At 39.1% G+C, this 19,232-nt stretch overlaps 1 protein-coding gene across 1 annotated transcript in view; it reads left to right on the plus strand.

Annotated features, from left to right (window-relative positions):
• LOC109464862 (REST corepressor 1-like) overlaps nt 1–19,232 on the plus strand; it is a 34,926-nt gene that overhangs the window by 15,311 nt on the left and 383 nt on the right. Inside the window, exons 3-16 of the mRNA XM_019761951.1 lie at nt 350–433; nt 3,720–3,772; nt 4,444–4,522; nt 5,208–5,290; nt 12,332–12,456; nt 12,836–12,911; nt 15,262–15,368; nt 16,052–16,087; nt 16,350–16,557; nt 17,023–17,106; nt 17,548–17,605; nt 18,258–18,373; nt 18,927–19,064; nt 19,170–19,226. Coding sequence (XP_019617510.1) covers nt 350–433; nt 3,720–3,772; nt 4,444–4,522; nt 5,208–5,290; nt 12,332–12,456; nt 12,836–12,911; nt 15,262–15,368; nt 16,052–16,087; nt 16,350–16,557; nt 17,023–17,106; nt 17,548–17,605; nt 18,258–18,373; nt 18,927–19,064; nt 19,170–19,226 — 1,304 coding nt within the window. The remainder of the gene's footprint in view (nt 1–349; nt 434–3,719; nt 3,773–4,443; nt 4,523–5,207; nt 5,291–12,331; nt 12,457–12,835; nt 12,912–15,261; nt 15,369–16,051; nt 16,088–16,349; nt 16,558–17,022; nt 17,107–17,547; nt 17,606–18,257; nt 18,374–18,926; nt 19,065–19,169; nt 19,227–19,232) is intronic.

Genomic DNA, 19,232 nt, shown 5'->3' on the forward strand with positions numbered 1-19,232 from the left:
GAGGGCGATGTGGAATACACCGTGTTGTATTTTATTTATGTCATACCCACCCAAGAAAACGCACCTTTCAATGCAAGATGAGCCAAAAGTTGGTGCCCCTAAACCCTCAAATGCAACAACATCAGTTCCAATGTTCGGATTCTGTATTCGAATTTTCGAAAGCGGCGCACGCGGTTAGGGCGAAACGCGTTCGAATTGTTCTATGGAAGCCATGGAGCCTGGGCCATACTGTAAAGTACGGTCCGGTCCGGAACCCGTTATCGAACGTTATTGCTGCCCGGGTATGATATAAAACAGAATATCTCCCTACGTTGATATTGTTGTGAATTTGTTGTTGTTGTAATTGCAGAGTCCATGAAGGAAGACCCTCCACCCCTCAGACATGATGCCCTGTTGGTGTGGGCCCCATGTATGGACATCTCTGATACTAAATGTAAGACCAGAATTGTCTTTGTCTTCTCTTTTTTTTCCAGGCTCAGTTTAGGCCACACCAATTTAATTTGTTGTTTCTCGGATTTGCCCTGTCCATTTTTTTCTGGTTTGCAAAAAAAACTAAACTTTTTTTGTTCTAATTAAATATTCTAAATCAACTGCAAAATGCTCAGTGAAAGACATATTTTGGCCCCAACGGTTGAAGAAAGTCCTTTTCTTCGTAGTTGTTACTGTTTTTCAATGTAACAATGCAATTTTGTTTCATTAAAAGTTCAAAATCTATTGCTTTAGTTATAAACCAGCCTGGTATGTTCACTTTATGGCTCATATTGTAACATTTCCGGCTTTCGTGGGATGCCTTGGCCTGTTTTTTTTTATTTCACCCTGTTGCTTCATATTTTTTCTGAAAAAATCCGAGAAACAACAAATAAAATTGATATGGCCTTAAGATGTTTTCATAATCATGGCAGGCATGTTACCAGTCTCTACTCAAAAGCTGTTTTTCCTTTCTTTATATAGGTGAAATTAATGTTAACATAAGGGTATCAATTTTGTGAAACTAAAACTTAGAGAAAAGAGATATTTTTATGGGCTATATGTGCCCTGAGGCCACAACAATTGAATTTCTTGGTTAACAGATTTTTCTAGAAAAATAATGGAGCGGGAGGGCGAAAAAAAATAATAAAAACAGGCCTAGGCATCCTATTATGGCCCAAATTGGTACGATTGGAGCCACGAAGTCAACACACCAGGCAGGTTCAAAATTTAAACAATGAATTTTGAACTTTTAATGATACCATTGCATTGAAAGATGGAATAACTGTAACAAGTAGGATGAAAAGTACTGTTTTCAACTGTTCAGGGCAAAATATGAGCATTGTGCAGTTCATTCTGAATTTTTATTTTTATTTGCAAGTCAGAAAAAAATGAAGCGGGCGAATCCGTTAACCAAGAAATTAAATTGGTGTGGCCTAAGGAATGGAAAAAAAGACATGGACGAAATGTTAATTCCTTGAACAGTCTTATGGGAGGGTAATTTTTTTTCTGTGAATCAATATGTGGTGATACGTACCTATACCCAGTAACCACCCAGGACATGATAGATGTTGGGCTGGTCACAAGGCTTTCATGCAAATTGTGGTCAATGAAACCGTATTGATTTGCTGGTCATTAGGCCTTGTGGGGAGGGGTGGCATGTAAGGACAAGGTTAACGTGTACGTGTACATTACTTACTCTCATGTCCCTAATAAACATACCCCCCGGAATAAACATACCCCCCGGACAAATCGTCAAAGTCTAATAAACATACCCTCCGGAATAAACGTACCCCCCGGAAAATGACCAAATTGACAGGTGAATTGTGTGTCTTTGATACTAAAATGTGCTCTTTATTTCAATACCAATATATTGGCAAATCTTTCACTGTTACATTTAATTAGTTAGTATATATCACTTTAATTAATGAGTATATATATATTGTACTTGTTTTGGGGAAATACAAAATCCGTAGGAGAAGCTATTGCATTTTACACTTCTGAAATGCACTTCAATGCTAAGCCTTCTCCTGCAACTTGAGTTGAAAATCTGACTAACTTAAGAGATAGAAAATCAAGCCCAATTAAGTACAAATATAGGGGTTTAATGAGTATATCTACAACAAAATCCATTTCAACATAATAATTATTTGGTATGGTACATTGTCTAGTCTGGTCAAAGTCTGGATTCTGAAGAAGAAAAACTTCTGAAGAAAAAAACTTTTGAAGAAAAAAATATTATTCAGCATAAAATTTTGATTGGTTTCCATCTCATTGTTTTTTTTAAAATCGATAATGTGATTGTATCAATTTTAAACGCCCTAAAATTAGCTAAATCGGCGCTTTTACGGTGATTGCGCAATATGGGTGCCCTATGACCTTTGACTTTTTAACGGGTCATGCTGCTCAGGCGCTAGGCGCCCTCCCCACGTCGGCCGTCCGTCTTGTGGGCAAATTTCTACTTTTTTAGGGGTTTCGGGACCTAAAAACTAACACCAGAGGGAAAATAAACCACATACGTTTTTTTCATGGTAAATATCGCTAAAATGGACCAGGCATTTTTCTGCCGCGTTGCCGATTTTGACAAGGACTTGCGGCCGCCGTGTGACGTCGATTAGCTACTCGCCTTCCCCTTCGGTTTTGTGGGCAAATTTTTGCTTTTTCAGACGTTTTGGGACTTAAAAATGGACAGCAGGCGAAAAATAAATAATATACATTATATTCATGGGAAATGCCGCTATCATGGACCAAATATTTATCTGTGACGTGTTGCCGAATTTTGCGGCCGCCGGCCACTTGCTGATGGTGCGGTACGTACGGACAATTTTTTTCCCAAAAATTAATAAACGTACCGTCCCTAATAAGAATGTACCGGGTGGACGTTCGGGCCGAAAAAAATAAACGTACCGGTACGTTTAATCGGGACATCAGAGTAACCATTCTACCTGCTCATTCTTGACTCAGAAGTTGTATGAAGCATATTCATGGAATTCTTACTTCAGGGTCTAGGAAATATTGTTTTGATGGCTGAAATGTTTGTTTGGCTTGTGTTTGCCTGGACAAAGTACATGTGGGTTGACAGTAGTGAATGCAACCGCAAACCCAAAACATTTCCCGGAAGTCTGAAATGTCAGGTTTCATGTTTCCTTTGCCAGTACAGTGTAATGTACTTAACATTTAATTGCCTAAAAATAAGCCTAAAGGGACACCTCTGTTAGGCCATGTTGATTTAATTATATGGATGACATCCTCTAGATCTTGGAACCCCAAAAATGATGCGCGCGTGCTAATTAAATTTAAAAAAAAAGTTTGGCCCCAAAAAAAGTTGCTTTCATTTTGAAATCTACGTGGTCATGAAGGTTGAACAAATGACACAGAGTATGGTAAAGCAAATAATCTACTCTGCAAATTTCTTTCTTCACATTTTTGTCTTTTTTCTTTGATTTTGACATTCTACGACATTGGTACCGCTTTCCGATTTTTAAAAAACTTACAGTATATATTTGCTCATTTTGCAACTGTTTTGTGCGATTTACAGTATGCTTGAAAACTTTTTTTTGAAACGGCCAAAAATTCATGGGCGCGTGGATGTCATCCATTTAATGAAATCAACATGGCCTTATGTGATTGTTATTTTGAAGGGAATACAAATTTGAATCTTTTAGTGATTTTTAACGATAGAGTTTGATATTGGCAAAGTTCATTTGTCCAAGACTTCTAAATTGATGTAGCTTCTTGTTTTTTCTCCACAGTGGATGAATATATCAACATAGCCAAGGAAAAACATGGGTACAATACAGAACAGGTAAAGGTCAATTATTAGTATTACAGTATAATATTATATATAATAGTATGCTAATTACAGTATGATACATGTAGTATGACCACCAATTTCAGCATGGTAGAATATGTATGATTTCATTTTCAAAACAGATATTACAGACTTTTGAACCACCACTAGTGATATAACAAAATAAATTTTTGTAATGCAACCTATTTATTTTAGGAACGTAGGCCACGCCAATTTAATTTCTTGGTTAAGGGATTCGCCCGCTTTATTTTTTTCTGATTTGCAAATAAAAATTCAGAAGCAACTGCAAAATACTCATGTTTTGCCCCGAACAGTTCTTTTCATCCTAGTTACAGTTATTCCATCTTTCAATGCAATGGTATCATTAAAAGTTCAAAATTCATTGTTTAAATTTTGAACCAGCCTGGTGTGTTGACTTCATGGCTCCTAGCGTACCATTTTGGGCGATAATAGGATGCCTAGGCCTGTTTTTATTTTTTTATTTTTTTTCGCCCGCCCGCTCCATTATTTTTCTAGAAAAATCCGTTAACCAAGAAATTAAATTGGTGTGGCCATGCTGGCCATAGCGTAAACTTTGTATGACCTTGCTCTGTAACTACTGTAAGTAGATTTTCAAGTCACTTGTTGTTTGTTGATGTTTGTTCTAAATCTGCACGTCTGTACAGGCCCTTGGCATGCTGTTTTGGCACAAGCACAACATTGAAAAGTCTCTGGCAGACTTGCCCAACTTTACCCCATTCCCAGGTAGGTTCCTCCCATTGCCTTACAGTTTACCTTGTTCTCAGGTAGATAAATAAGAAAATAAGAGTCATTTGTTGATTTATAGTTGGTTTATGCTTGCCATTTTTTTCCACTGATGAATACATGTTTGCCTGATATAATAGCAATGAAGTCTGCAATACAACATTGCAAGTTCACAGAAAATCAATCATTCAAGGGAGGTACATTAGGAAATTTTAGATAAACCCCAAAAGCAAGTTTATGCATTAAGTAATCTTTTCAACAGAACATGCATGTCAATAATATATAACACAATGTAGACCAGAGCTCTAGCCAGCTCAAATTTTTCTTCTGTGAGCCCAGGTTCATGATCGAATGCGTTTGAATGCTCCCTGGAAAATTTTGGATTTTTAAGCCTTCAGAAGCGCAATTTCCTGCATTTTGAGAGGCAAAGCATTGAGAGTAGTTGTCAGTGGTCCTTCTGGTGCTTTTATATTTTCTCCCAAGATTTTTCTCGAAGATTTTTGTCGATTTAGTCTATCAAGGTCGACAGATTGGTTAAAAAATTTTTCCTCACAATTGACAGAAAAACGGGTGCTGTCTACAGCCCTGTCGTAGACCTGCCTTATTTTTTCATAAAATATTTATGATAAGTGACAGTACATCCTGGAATGTTTGTTGATGGTTGCCCTTTATCCAATCCTGGCAGATGAATGGACGGTGGAAGACAAAGTGTTGTTTGAACAAGCCTTCAGCTTCCATGGGAAAAGTTTCATCCGTATTCAACAGATGGTAGGTCCTTGTCATATATATAATTATACATTTACCGGGGTATTAAACGGTTTTAAGTGTACATGTATTTGCATTGAAGTACAGAAATATAGTATGTTTTATAATATATGATGTTTCCCGAAAGTGTACACGACACTAAAATTGTAATATTTTGTAAATATTAACTAACTATAACACTCCATGCTGTAATTACTGTGATATTTTACCAATTGAAATGATATGGAAAATAAGTTGTGATAAACCACTAGTCTTATAAAGATGTTCATTTTGGTTTGTTCATCTGTTAATTCAGCCAGGTTTTATATTGATTACCTTTCATGTCATCTGTATTGTAAACAAAATTACAAAATCAATTTCCACACCTTGAATACCAAAAGGTGGGCTCATATTAATATTAGGTATGTCTCTAAAATTACTGCACCTTGTATTTGAAAATGTAACCTGAAAAAACAACTGTGACAAAAATGAAGAAATTTCCTGGACTTTTCCACCAACCTCTACAACAGATGGTCAGGCATTTCTCAGGCCATCATGTAAAATGAGTTTGGACAACTAATGATTGAATTAAGTCCCACAGGGTCAATTTACATTGGTTCTCATAGTGTTGGCTTCTTGTCTCAGTATTGTTGATTTGATTATATGGATGACATCCTCTGGGAACCCCAAAACTGATGCGCACGTGCGAATAAAAAAAAAGTTTTGCAAAAAAAAAAGTTGTCTTCATTATGAAATCTACGTGGTCATGAGGGTTGAGCAAATGGCACAGAATATGGTTTGGCGAATAATCTAGTCTTCAAGTTCATTTCTTTACAATTTCGTCTTTTTTCATTTGATTTTGGCATTCTACGACATTGGTATGGTTTTTATTTATTACTCCGTGAAGGAGGTCAGGACCTCCGGACGGAGTGTTGTGATCGGCTGATTTTTCATGTTCGCAGTCAAAACACTGGGTTCTCTTTGTGTAATCGGCACGCAATTTTATACGCCGTCTGCGGGCATGCCCGTGTTGATGCACGAATGTGTATTTTTGCCGTCGCTGCTTTCGCGGTCAATGTAATATTGCAGATGCACCCCTACAATTACGAGGCGAGTTGGAATGGTCCAGAACTGGGGTGGAACTTCATGCAGATACGGGGTGGTTTTGATAAGTGGTTCCAGATGTTTTTGCCCATGGTTAAGAGATGCCAAGTTTTTCCATTTCGGCCATTAGGCCGAAATGGAGTAAGGCGGAAATTAAATGCGGTGAATGGATGGATGGACCCATGCATCCATGGACCCATGCATCCATGGATCCATGGGCGGGCGAATACTGCGTTACTGCTTCAAATCGCAAGAGGGAGTGAGTGTACTGGTACATACCAGGTGCACACTGCGTTACTGCTTCAAATCGCAAGAGGGAGTGAGTGTACATACCAGGTCCCGGATGTAACGTCATACCAGTGCTGGGCGGCATAGCGGACATTTAGGTTGGTTTTACCTTTACACGATCCACAATATCAGCAGTTATAAGCGTATTAGGCATAGAGTCACAGCAAAACAGCATAGCTTAAAAGACTAAGGACATGGACAATCAATGACATCGTGCTTTCTTTGACTGTTGCATCGATTTTTCCGTGTAAGGCTTCTGTCCCCCCCCCCTCCCCTCTCCTCTGAACGTGAAACAAAATTATCTATACCCTTTTCGTATGACCCAGTGCATGCTTGGCTAAGTTTCTTGCTTTAATGCCAGCAAATGTTTGTCAATTTTAAGTGTCTTCTCTCCAGTGCTTTTGTCGTGTCGTATTCAGTTTATTTCGTTCCGTTTCTTAGAAATTTTAGCTTAAGTACACGTATGGGGATCGAGGGGAGCACATATGCACGTTCTGTATACCGGTAAGGCCTGGGAAAAATGTTCCCTGTTTCCCGACCGACCCTAGAAAAAACTGCAGACTCTAGCCTTTTTTTGTGTCCAATAATTTCTGATAATTTTTCTGGGACACATGGCCAGTTTTTTCTGTGCAAAGATTACGGCAACATTTACAAAAAAGACGACCGATACAACAACAACAACAACAACATCATCTGATACATGCATCTGATGTTCTAAGTTCTTAAAATTTATGAATGTTTGCCCAAAATTCCATTTTCCCCCGGCAATCGACAAGATATTTTCAACATGGCACCTGCAGAGAGCAGGAATATTAAATCATAAAGGTCAACATACTGAAACAGGAACACAACATTTTTCCCAGGCCTAATACTAGGGTTTTCATTTGCCGCCATATTGAAGGAATGATTCCGTGCTTTAAAATAATCCAATTCACTTGCAAATTTTCCTTATATTCGAAGCGGTTGCAATTTCAGAAGGTACATTTGCATGAGCATAATTAGAATTTTTCCACCAATGCCGTCAATGAAACTCAAACTTCTATATGAGAAAAGACTTCCCATGTGCTTATAGCAAGGAGTATTCAATATGCATATGCTCAATTGGATGTTATGCTGACACAATAAATTATTTTCCCTCTCTTTCAGGTCTGTCCTGGATTACCCTTTGCTGCATAACCAGAGCCGTGTACTCATTACCAATACAACCACTGCCGCTGTGCACTGTGCTATTGCACTCATAACAAATTTACGTACTGCCGCCGTGCAGACTGTGCTTCTGCACTCATAACAAATAATAACCACTGCCGCCGTGCACTGTGCTATTGCACTTTACCAGTCTCGTCCGTCTGTGCCCTATCTACCACTAAGCACTGTGCATTTTGCACACAAGCACTATCTTGCTATTCTGCAGACTGCATTTTGTACTAGATCATACCAGGATCTGCCACGAAGCACTCAAGAAAACATAACTACTAAGTATACGAAAATTAAAGCAAACACTAATTTTACAACTATAATGAAGAATGAAGACCTTTACAACTAAAGCATTCTTTGCTGTAGAATCAGATACAAAACACAACTCTCTGTACATGTACATGTAACTGAACAACAAATTGTCATCAGTGATGTAAAACGAGCAGCTTAAAGTTATCATAAAGGCTTAAGACATGTTTCATGTTGACATTTTTTTCTTGAAGTATTTCTTCAGCAATTCATGTATAAAATTTTCTAGTTGCATGTCAGGAGTTTAAAGATGTCATAAATGATTGTTAAAACACATTTGGATTGCATTAAAGGTGGTTATTTTCAACTTCCTTGAGCACCATTACAACGCATTATACAATCATAAAGGCTTAAGACATGTTTCATATTGACATCCTTTTCTTGAAGCCTTTCTTCAGCAAGTCATGTATACAGTCATACATGTATGATAAGCTGCTCTTCTTTTTCAAGTTAATAAACTTTTAAGTTTTAATTCACTGAAGTTATTTCATTTCTTATAATTATACAAAATTAATTCCTCCTATACCCATTTTTACGATAAAATATTTCAGAGTAACAAGGTCCATATATTATACACTACATACATTTTGTACATTGCAATTGAATTCAACTTCTTTCACCAATGTAGCTATCTTACGCAAAGATATACATGCGCACAAAGGAAATTGGATAAGTGCAAATCATTTGTTAATTTGTGTATAAGATGATTTTTCCTAGAGGATTTTTAACTCAACTTGTAGACCAGGATATTCTAGTTTTTACATTGTCTTGAGATCTCATAAAGTGTTAAAAATAAAGGTATGCTTAACCATTTACCTTTGGATATTGAAAACAAATAAATCATGCTTACATTTTCACAAATGCAAAAAAATATCCAATTTGCAATTGCTTTCTGTCCCCTGCAAAATCTCTACCACACTTTTGCTTTGGTTTCATTAAAACAAAAGTCAAATTAAAATAATCTATTCTACATCTCCCTAGCCTATTCATGTCTTGAGTGGCATATTTACAACGTTATCTCCAAGTAGATGTACAGTGACATATACCAAGTCATCTCCAAGCAGATGTCGGGTGATGTATGTATGGTCATCTCCAAGCAGATGTACTCTATCATATTTATAAAGTTATCTCCAAACAAACAAATGCATGGTGACATATAGGATATACAACATGTGACAGTGATAGCGAAATTCCATAAATTTTCGAATCAATGGCGGCAGAACGATTTGAAACAACAGTCCCCATGGTCCCGTTTCAGCCCATGCTGGAGGGTTGACTCAGCCTGTATGTACATGTACAAAGTACTTAATTTGATAACGCTACTAATCTCCAAGCAGATATTGGTGACATTCATGGTCTGACTATTGTCATCTCCAAGCAGATGTAGCGTGGTTTTCATTGACGCAGAGTAACATATTTAAAAAGCCATCTCCAACCAGACACACAGTGACATATACAACATGTGGCAGTGATAGCAGGCCGAAATGCCAGCTTTTTTTGAAAAGCACTTGTTTGGAAGATGTTCGCAGCCAAAACGCATTCTTCCGTACGTCGCATTTTTGTGTAATTTCGCATGTGGTGTGGCATTATGTCCGGGATGAGGCACGTCTTTTTATTTTTACCGTAGCTGTTTTGATATTTGAGTAAATGCTTATTTTCGAAACATCCCCATGTCGTTGAAATATGTTTTCGTCCGTTTATGTGACCGGTAGTACTTAGTAAGTGGCGGTCAGGCTGATGGGGACGGAAATGTGGGGTGGTCAGAGGTCAACATTACGAAACGTAAATACCGATGACGTAATCCTATCGATTTCAAACTGGTCGGCTGTGGCGACCAAGTGGCGGCGTGTATTTAGTCACGTAGCAACTGGCCGGTCGTCCTAGCAACGAGCATGCTGGCCGCTTCACTGTATGTACACATGGCCAATATTTTTGGGTTGGGCCGCTCCATAGTGTTAGTGGAGCAGCTCTTTGTAAACATGGACAATATTTTTGAGCAACCCATCAATGTGTTCTGCCTCGTGGTCGGATGTGGTCTGGGCCTGGTAAACCGCACACACTAGTAGATCGGGTAATTTTATGATTTGCTATTTGTAAAGGCGTCTTGTAGTATGAGCCGGTATATGAAGAAGTAGCCTGCGTTACACAATCATGCTTTCGGCCGGATTGATGTGCAACTGTTACTAATTACAGGGACTGCCGCTGCGCTAATGCCGACTGGTTGCTTGGCCAGTCGCGCTGTCCTGATACACCGCGAATGTTGGGCAATATGCGAGTGTTCCCTGTAGACAGTCCCGGGAGTCATTTTTTCGCACATTCGCACATTCCAGGAGCCAAACCAAAATACGTTCATGAACCGAGTCCAAAAAACCGAAACGTGAAAATCGGATGATCGGACCTGATGTACATTTCTCTTTCTGTAGATTGTACACACAATACACACATCTTTAGATAATCTGGCCATGGCAGGTAAAAAAAAAAGTAACCCTGAATCATACTAGATTAGCGTAAATGCATGTTTATGCGTTCAAAACAAGGAAAGAAATTGTTTCCCGGTATTAATATCTTGAAACACGGCGCTGAATATTGACGCAAAAATATTTCGGGCATCGCGCGCCCTTCCCCGTTGTTTAGACTGTATGCAAATCCCGCGTCACGTGTCGGCATTTCGCATCTCTGATTGGTCGTTGCGTCTTAAGATGACTGAGCCGACGCGCGTTTAAACAATTTTTCTTTGTTCGATTTATCACACTTCACAGAGAATTGTTGCCAATGGCTACTTCTTTTTGTTGCAATATATAATACTTCACGGAGAATTGTCGCCTATGGCTTCTTGTTTTATTTGTAACTAACGGTATATTTGTGCTCATTTTGCAACTGTTTTGTACGATTTACAGTATGGTTGAAAACTTTTTTTTTTGGAAACGGCCGAAAATTGATGCGCGCGCGGATGTCATCCATATAATCAAATCAACATGGCCTAAACGTTAAATACTGCTCTGTCCTGGATAATTGGATGGATGTGTCAGGCTGCCCATGACAGGTTTCTGTCCACTGCTCCCACCAACCCAGTCCTGCCAACTTGAACATTGAAAGGGTTATGAAAAAAGACAATATTGAAAACCCTTCTATTTCCTGTCTAGTTTCCTTTTTTTATGTACTTATACCCCAATTACCAAATACCCCAATTAAAAATGGGCAATTGGATGGGTGTTGCTGACATTTAATTGATTTGAGACAAAATCCAGGTCTTAGTAAAACAATCAACTTTAAGTTTAATCCAACACAAAGTTCCACAGAGATCAAATTTTCAGCGACCACTGTCGCCTTTATCAGGATAAATAATGACCAATCACTTCAAAACGTGATCTCGCGAGTTACGGTTACAATCATGTGATCTTATTCACATGAGACTTTACTGATACGTGACGTAAGCAATTGATCAAAAGTGCCAGAGAGTTCATATCGTACACCAACTCTATTAAGTGATGGCTGTGCCCTGATATATATGGCCTCCTTAATGCCTCTTAAAAAGTAGTCCAGATCTGATTTATATGAATTTATTCATCTACAGATTATATACTATATATAGACATCCCTTCTTATGACAGTGGATACATTATAATTGTATGTCTGGAAATATTTTTGGTATTATTTTGAAGTTTGCAGTTTTCGCTTCTGATGACACCTACCAACAGGCAACAATAAAAATATAAAGAATAAAGGTAAGGCCACACTAATTTAATTTCTTGGTTAACGGAATCGCCCGCTTCATTTTTTTCTAATTTGCAAATAAAAATAAAAATTCAGAATCAACTGTAAAATGCTCATATTTTGCCCTGAACAGTTGAAAACAGTCCTTTTCATCCTAGTTGTTACAGTTATTCCATCTTTCAATGCAATGGTATCATTAAAAGTTCAAAATTCATTGTTTAAATTTTGAACCAGCCTGGTGTGTTGACTTCATGGCTCCTATCGTACCATTTTGGGCCATAATAGGATGCCTAGGCCTATTTTTATTTTTTTATTTTTTTCGCCCGCCCGCTCCATTATTTTTCTAGAAAAATCCGTTAACCAAGAAATTAAATTGGTGTGGGCTAATGGCTGATATTGATGATAAACATGTATGATATTGATGGTTTTGTCTTTGTACATTTTTTTTTACTGTAGCTACCAGACAAGTCTATTGCCAGTTTAGTGAAATATTACTACTCCTGGAAGAAAACTCGAACAAGAACCAGTCTCATGGACAGACAGGCGCGCAAACTGGCAAGTCAGAAGGACCAGAGCGACAGGTAGCACGTACATGGATTTATACATGTGTAGGGAAATGATAACAACATACATGATATCTTTGGTGCTTCTGTATAGCAGTGCCATCTAGTGATTAAGTTTCAAACTGCAACATGTACCACACCATAAAAATTATTTTCATATTGTGATCAGAAAGTTTTTTGGGTGACAGTTGCTGCTGTAATGTGTTTCATTAATAGTATCACACCTTATTATTATAGAATTACATTATATATTGGTCATTTTACAATCTATAGTACCGGGGGGTAACATGAATTGAATAAAGCAAAACTCAAATCGATGAAATGAAAAAGCAGATGGGACCAACCATGTTAAGTTTTTTCCCCTCTTAAAATTGTCTTGACCAAAACTTTGTTACAGCGATGAAGATGGTGAAATGGACAACGGCAGCGATAGTGACTTTGATCCCGAAAAGGAAGGCAAAGGGGGAAATACTGTAAGTTATGTCATGACTGGCTGCCCTCCCCCTTTCCAAATCTCGACATACACCACAGCTAAGTCCCTAGATATGCATCAACTTTTGTACTATTCAGTCCAAGATTTGCAGGTACATGCACAGATCTTTTGGGTATATATTACAAATGTATGACTGAATTGTGATTGTATTAAAGAAGAAAAGAAAACTACATCATGCTAAAATTATTGCCACTGCGTAACAAACCATCTATTGCATTTTTTTCTTCATAACTAATATACCTTCATAACCAAATTTGGTCTAAATTGGCAATTTTATAAAGCCTTTATTGAAAAGCAAATTAGCTTAAAGAAGTGGAAATCGTTGGCAGGACTGAGTACAACAAAGGACTTGACAAGGGACGCAAGCTGTGGTGGTGTCGGATTGTTTGTTTTGACCTTAACGTCCAGGTTTGGTTTTTCAGTGAGAGTGAGTCCTCCTCTTCCTCAGATATGGATAATGACAGCGACAGTGACTTTGACCCCGAAAAAGAGTCAGTGGTGTTTAGATCAAGTTCAGTAGTAAGTGCAGAGACGTACGGTTTTGTTCAGGTTTGGAGTTCAGACCAGTTCTGGTTTTGTTGTTGACTACTGAGACAGCACACTGAAATGTAACTCGCCTGTCATTTTCATGGACAAGCATCTTGACATGAGTGTTACAAAGTTGTGCATGTGACAAGACATGCTAACAAAATGAAGTCCTTGTTTCGGGCCAGAGTAGTGGTATTTTCAGCAACTAAAGCAGTTATTCTGCCTCAGGCTCTGAGTTCAAGAATGTTGATTCTTTCACTAGATAAAGAATATTGTCAAGTGTTGTATTCTTGTACATGTTACAAGACTTCAGTCTTGCACTTTGAAATACTGTTCAGAGAAGTTTGTTAACTCGTTGGATGTTCTTGTGTTCAGCTTTGTCACTAATCAACTGTTACATTTTTACTCCGTGAAGGAGGTCAGGACCTCCGGACGGAGTGTTGTAATCGGCTGATTTTTCATGTTCGCAGTCAAAACACTGGGTTCTCTTTGTGTAATCGGCACGCAATTTTATACGCCGTCTGCGGGCATGCCCGTGTTGATGCACGAATGTGTGTTTTTGCCGTTGCTGCTTTCGCGGTCAATGTAATATCGCAGACGCACCCCTACAATTACGAGGCGAATTGGAATGGTCCAGAAAAACGCGTTGTTTGGAATAGCAGTGGGGTTCAAAAAAGTTCATGCAGATACGGGGTGGTTTTTATAAGTGGTTCCAGATGTTTTTGCCCATGGTTAAGAGATGCCAAGTTTTTTGGAAGATGTTCGCAGCCAAAACGCATTCCCCCGTACGTCGCATTTCTGTGTAATTTCGCATGTGGTGTTGCATTATGTCCGGGATGATGCACGTCTTTTTATTTTTACCGTAGCTGTTTTGATATTGGAGTAAATGCTTATTTTCGAAACATCCCCATTTCTTGAAATGGTTTCGTCCGTTTATGCAACTGTTACTGCGCTAATGACGACCAGTCGCGCTGTCCTGATACACCGCGAATGTGCGAGTGTTCCCTGTAGACAGTCCCGGGAGTCATTTTTTTCGCACATTCCAGGAGCCAAACCAAAATACGTTCATGAACCGAGTCCAAAAAACCGAAACGTGAAAATCGGATGATCGGACCTGATGTACATTTCTCTTTCTATAGATTGTACACACAATACACACATCTTTAGATAATCTGGCCATGGCAGGTTAAAAAAAAAGTAACCCTGAATCATACTAGATTAGCGTAAATGTATGTTAATGCGTTCAAAACAAGAAAAAAATTGTTTCCGGGTATTAATCTCTTGAATCACGGCGCTGAATATTGACGCAAAAATATTTCGGGCATCGCGCGCCCTTCCTGCGTCACGTGTAGGCATCTCGCATCTCTGATTGGTTGTTGCGTCTTAAGATGACTGAGCCGACGCGCGTTTAAACAATTTTTCTTTGTTCGATTTATCACACTTCACAGAGAATTGTCGCCAATGGCTACTTCTTTTTGTTGCAATATATAATACTTCACGGAGAATTGTCACCTATGGCTTCTTGTTTGTATGTTGCCATGTATTTGGAACATTTTTTAACAGAAATATCTGAGAAATCAGAGCACAAAACTATTTTTGAAGCATGTGCTTCATGTATGTTTGCTTTTTAATACTAAATGCTATTTGTTTCTAATATCTACTTGTCAATGGTATTCTTTAGGGAGGTCAGTCACCCCTTCAGGGTTTACAATGACAAATGCATCACCTCACAATGTCCATGCGGCCCTGAGTACATTGTACATGACATATTTTAACAATCAAGTGTTAACGTTTCTCCACAGAACAATGGGAAGGAGAGTGGTGCATGTGCCAACTGCCAGACAACAAGCTCCCAACTCCACTCCACTCCCAAAGGCTCTGTCTGTAACTCCTGTTACCAGTACTGGAGGTATGGAGGCTTTCTTCCATCCAGGTGAAAATCACACGACAGCCTGCAACAGTCCCAGTTCCATCTTACGACACGATAAGGCTCCACCACACCAATATAATACCTCCAGACCTAAAAAAAAGCGTTCATAAAAAGTGGTTTTGCATCCCACGTCTGTCACAGATAAACTGAAAGAATTGCCTATTTGGACACGGCATTCTCTGGCCGTGGCTTTTTTGGGAATCCCTCTATTGGTCTTGAGTTGGAACTTGAGTCGCTGAGATTGCAGGCTGCTAATACTTGTTACTTGGTGGGTAAATGTGTATTTTGTGTGGATGGAAAGAAATAATTATAAGAAGTATAAAAATTGTCTTTAGTTTTGAAATCATTGTATGTGTGTGTGTGTGCGTGCATATGTGTGTGATGCAAACAATGACATTATCACAATGTATAGTAATTTTTAACATGTTTTTGGCCATCAACATTTGACATGTATCGTTTAGCTTCATTGTTTGTGACTTTAGGTCGGATGAAATCTGAGAACGTTGCTTTGATTTATACCAGCTGAACATGTTTGTGTATAACCCATCTCCTCAACTTGTCGACATTACACGCAAGGTTGGAAACAGAAATGTGGCGTCTCACACACTGTGAATTTGACTTGACCTTGCATTTGCATTCTGTACTTTGTACATCTGTATTAGAACTCAAGTGGGTCAGAGAACACCCAATTACGGAATGTAAGTGGAATTCTTATCATTGGTAACTGTAGTATACGCAAAATCACTGCGCAAGGGTATGTTTCCACGACATTGGAAGATGCAGACAGGGTGCGTTTGATTTCACCATTTTCTTTTGTATCATGATTTGATGGCGTTTCAAGATACTTTTCTTTTTGTTAGACTAAAATTTATAGCATTTTTGGCAACACAATAGGAGCAGGGCTGTCTTCTGTGGCTAGGAGTAGTAGTAACTGTGTGTCTGGTTGTTTGGCTTCTCCAGGAGAACGGGCGTGATGCGGGCGGGAGGGCCGATGAAAAGTGAGATGTCCATGAAGACGAGTCGCCACATGCCCCTGCGCGGGCGGAGGAAGGCGCCGCGGGGGATGTACATGAACCAGGAGGACCTGCTGGCCATCTCAGCCTCACCTACGGCCGCAGAGGCACTGCTCCGACAACTGGACACAGAACTGGTCTCCTCTAAGAGACAGGTAGGAAAGGGAATGAATGATTGAATGGCAAGTCTGGCTGACTTTGGTGTGTGTGTGAATGCATGCGTGTGTGTGTGTGCGCATGTGTGTGAATGTGTGTGAATGTGTGTGTATGTGTTGGATGAATGGATGGTCATGCATTGCAGGCAAAGTCCAAAATGTTTAATCTCCAAGCAGATCCCTCTCGGTGGCAAAAAGACAGTATCAAATTGGCCAGGCAGTATCCATTAGCCAGAGAAGGTCCGCGGACACCAACGTCAGGACAAAAAAAACGGCCATATGTAAAAATGTAACGATCATTCCCCCACAACGTCTGCTTGGAGAGTACAAAATGTTGTGTAAAATGTGGTATGGTATATGAAAAGATTGAAAATGTAAGATCCAGACTTTTTGTGAAAGACTGATGGAACATTAAGTGATTTATATATCTTACATGTGTACCCGTTGTCTTGTTTGTTTTTTTAGGTCCAACAGAACAAACAACACCTGAGCATGTCCAGCCAGATGAAGTTCACCACTGGGAGCATTGATGAGTTCCGCCCACCAGAGGTTAGTAGGAGTGGTTAGCTGGACTCCTAACATTTGAGGAGAACTTTATATTTCTGCAGAACTTCTGCAGAAACTTAACTCTCTATTGTACTGATATTGAGTATTCTCTTGAGGACATATTGCACTGTATCTTGAAGAAATAACAAGGATGAATTTATATTCTTGGTATAGGAATGCGATGACTAACGCTAAAGCTGATCCCAAATAGCATAAGACATTATTGACAATATCACGACGTTCAGTATTGCCAAAATTGCTTTCCATTTTTTCCAGACTGTCAGCAGCTTTTTAACTGTCTTCTTGTGCAGTTGTTGCCTAACTCTTGAACTGATAAAAGCAGTACAAATTTGTAGCAAAATGCTGCATCAGCAGGGAAAAGCTTTAGCGATTAAATTTGTGGCTTGTGCTCTTATCTTTGTTATTCTTTTTCCATTTTTCCAGAACAATCAACGAATCAAGGCCCAGTGGACAAACCAGGAGCTCTTACTAGCTGTACAAGGTAGGTAATATGAATTTAGGTACTACTTGTTCAATAGAATAGGATTCTTCTACATTCTGGGCAAAGAGAAGCAACTGACACATGCTGGTACTGTAAATATAGACATTCTCGTGGCAACCTCTCTGATGCAAAATTATGACATTACATGTACATGTACCTTCAATATACAAAAACACAATGTGCAAAAACTTGAGTCACTACTTACTCTACTAGAGAATTTTTTCGCAAATTTTAAAACTTTGTGAAAACCGTCCTCCCCTTCTCCCAAGAAATTAAGTCTCTCCAAAAATGAGTGAATTTACAAATGAGTTGTCATGTACAGACTTTACTTTTCCCAAGCGTCTGGCACTCTGTCGTTTCGAATTTTGTTGCTAATGACAGCCAAAAATGTTGTGGCTACCAGGTACATGTATTATGCCTTCTTAGTAGACAAAATTGGAGTGTCTGATATGCAAATAGAATTAAGTCGTGATGCCAGTAGATGAGCACAGGCTTGTTAGAAAAAAAACGGGGGGCTTGAAAAAACTTGAGAAATAAGTTGCAACACCGTAACTGACATTAGTAAGTGTGGAAACTTAATATGTACAATGCATGTACAAAGACGTCAACTCATTGGCAAGTCGAAAAGCGTCTGTTGTTGTTGGGAATCTAGGTGTGCGGAAGTACGGGAAAGACTTCCAGGCCATTGCGGAGGTGGTGGGCAATAAGACGGTCAGCCAGTGCAAGAACTTCTTTGTGAACTACCGGAGACGCTTCAACCTTCAACAGGTTTGTGACACTCACTCTACAGCTGTATCACTGAAGGTCTTTCCTGAGTTTGTCTTATGATTGACATAATCTATTTAGATTACTGTTGGCTTACAAAAGAGTGCAAAGTTCTCGTCAAGTCCTGCAATAAGTCTCAGAGGGATAGGTAAGTTATTGAAAAGAAGTCAATGAAAAAAATTGTCTGATATTATCAGACAATGTTTTTCATTGACTTCTTTTCAATAACTTAACTGACAACCTTTAACTTTGTCAATATAGCTAATTTGAAAGTCACGACTTATCTTGTCAGGGCTCGAAATACCGGGCACCTTAGTGATTATGGGGATTATGCAAGTATTTCTGATGTCTACCTGACCCCAAGGTGTCCATGTACTGGGGTTTATATGCGAATGGATGTGTATGTGAATATTTATTGCTCCATTCACTGTTACCATCTACAAAGCATAAAAGAAATAATGGCAGTGGTTTCTGAACATTTTTAGTCTCGAAGTTTGAGTGGTGCAGGTAAATGATTACATTTGCACTTACAATGGTACAATGTGTTCTCTGTTAGGTGTATGATGAGTGGGAGGCTGAGCAGGGTGAGGACGTGGTGAGGAGACAGAATCGGGACAACTCCAGATCCTCCTCTCCAGCCAGCAGGGACAGCAAGGACAGCAGCAAGGAGGATGAGGACAGCAGGGATGATGATGTAAGGAGAATCTAGTGTCTAGATTTGTCAGATTTTCCCTCCATCTGTTTGGTTGTACCTGTGTTGGTGTGTATGTTTGTTAATCTTCCTGTTGTTGTTGTTCAGGTCCAGATCACAGCCGTGTCCAGCCCCACTGTAACACCCCCCACCCAGGCGGCGTCTGCCCCT

The sequence above is a fragment of the Branchiostoma belcheri genome, unplaced genomic scaffold (assembly GCF_001625305.1).
Source record: "Branchiostoma belcheri isolate BF01 breed outbred unplaced genomic scaffold, Haploidv18h27 scaffold142, whole genome shotgun sequence".
NCBI classification, from domain to species: domain Eukaryota; kingdom Metazoa; phylum Chordata; class Leptocardii; order Amphioxiformes; family Branchiostomatidae; genus Branchiostoma; species Branchiostoma belcheri.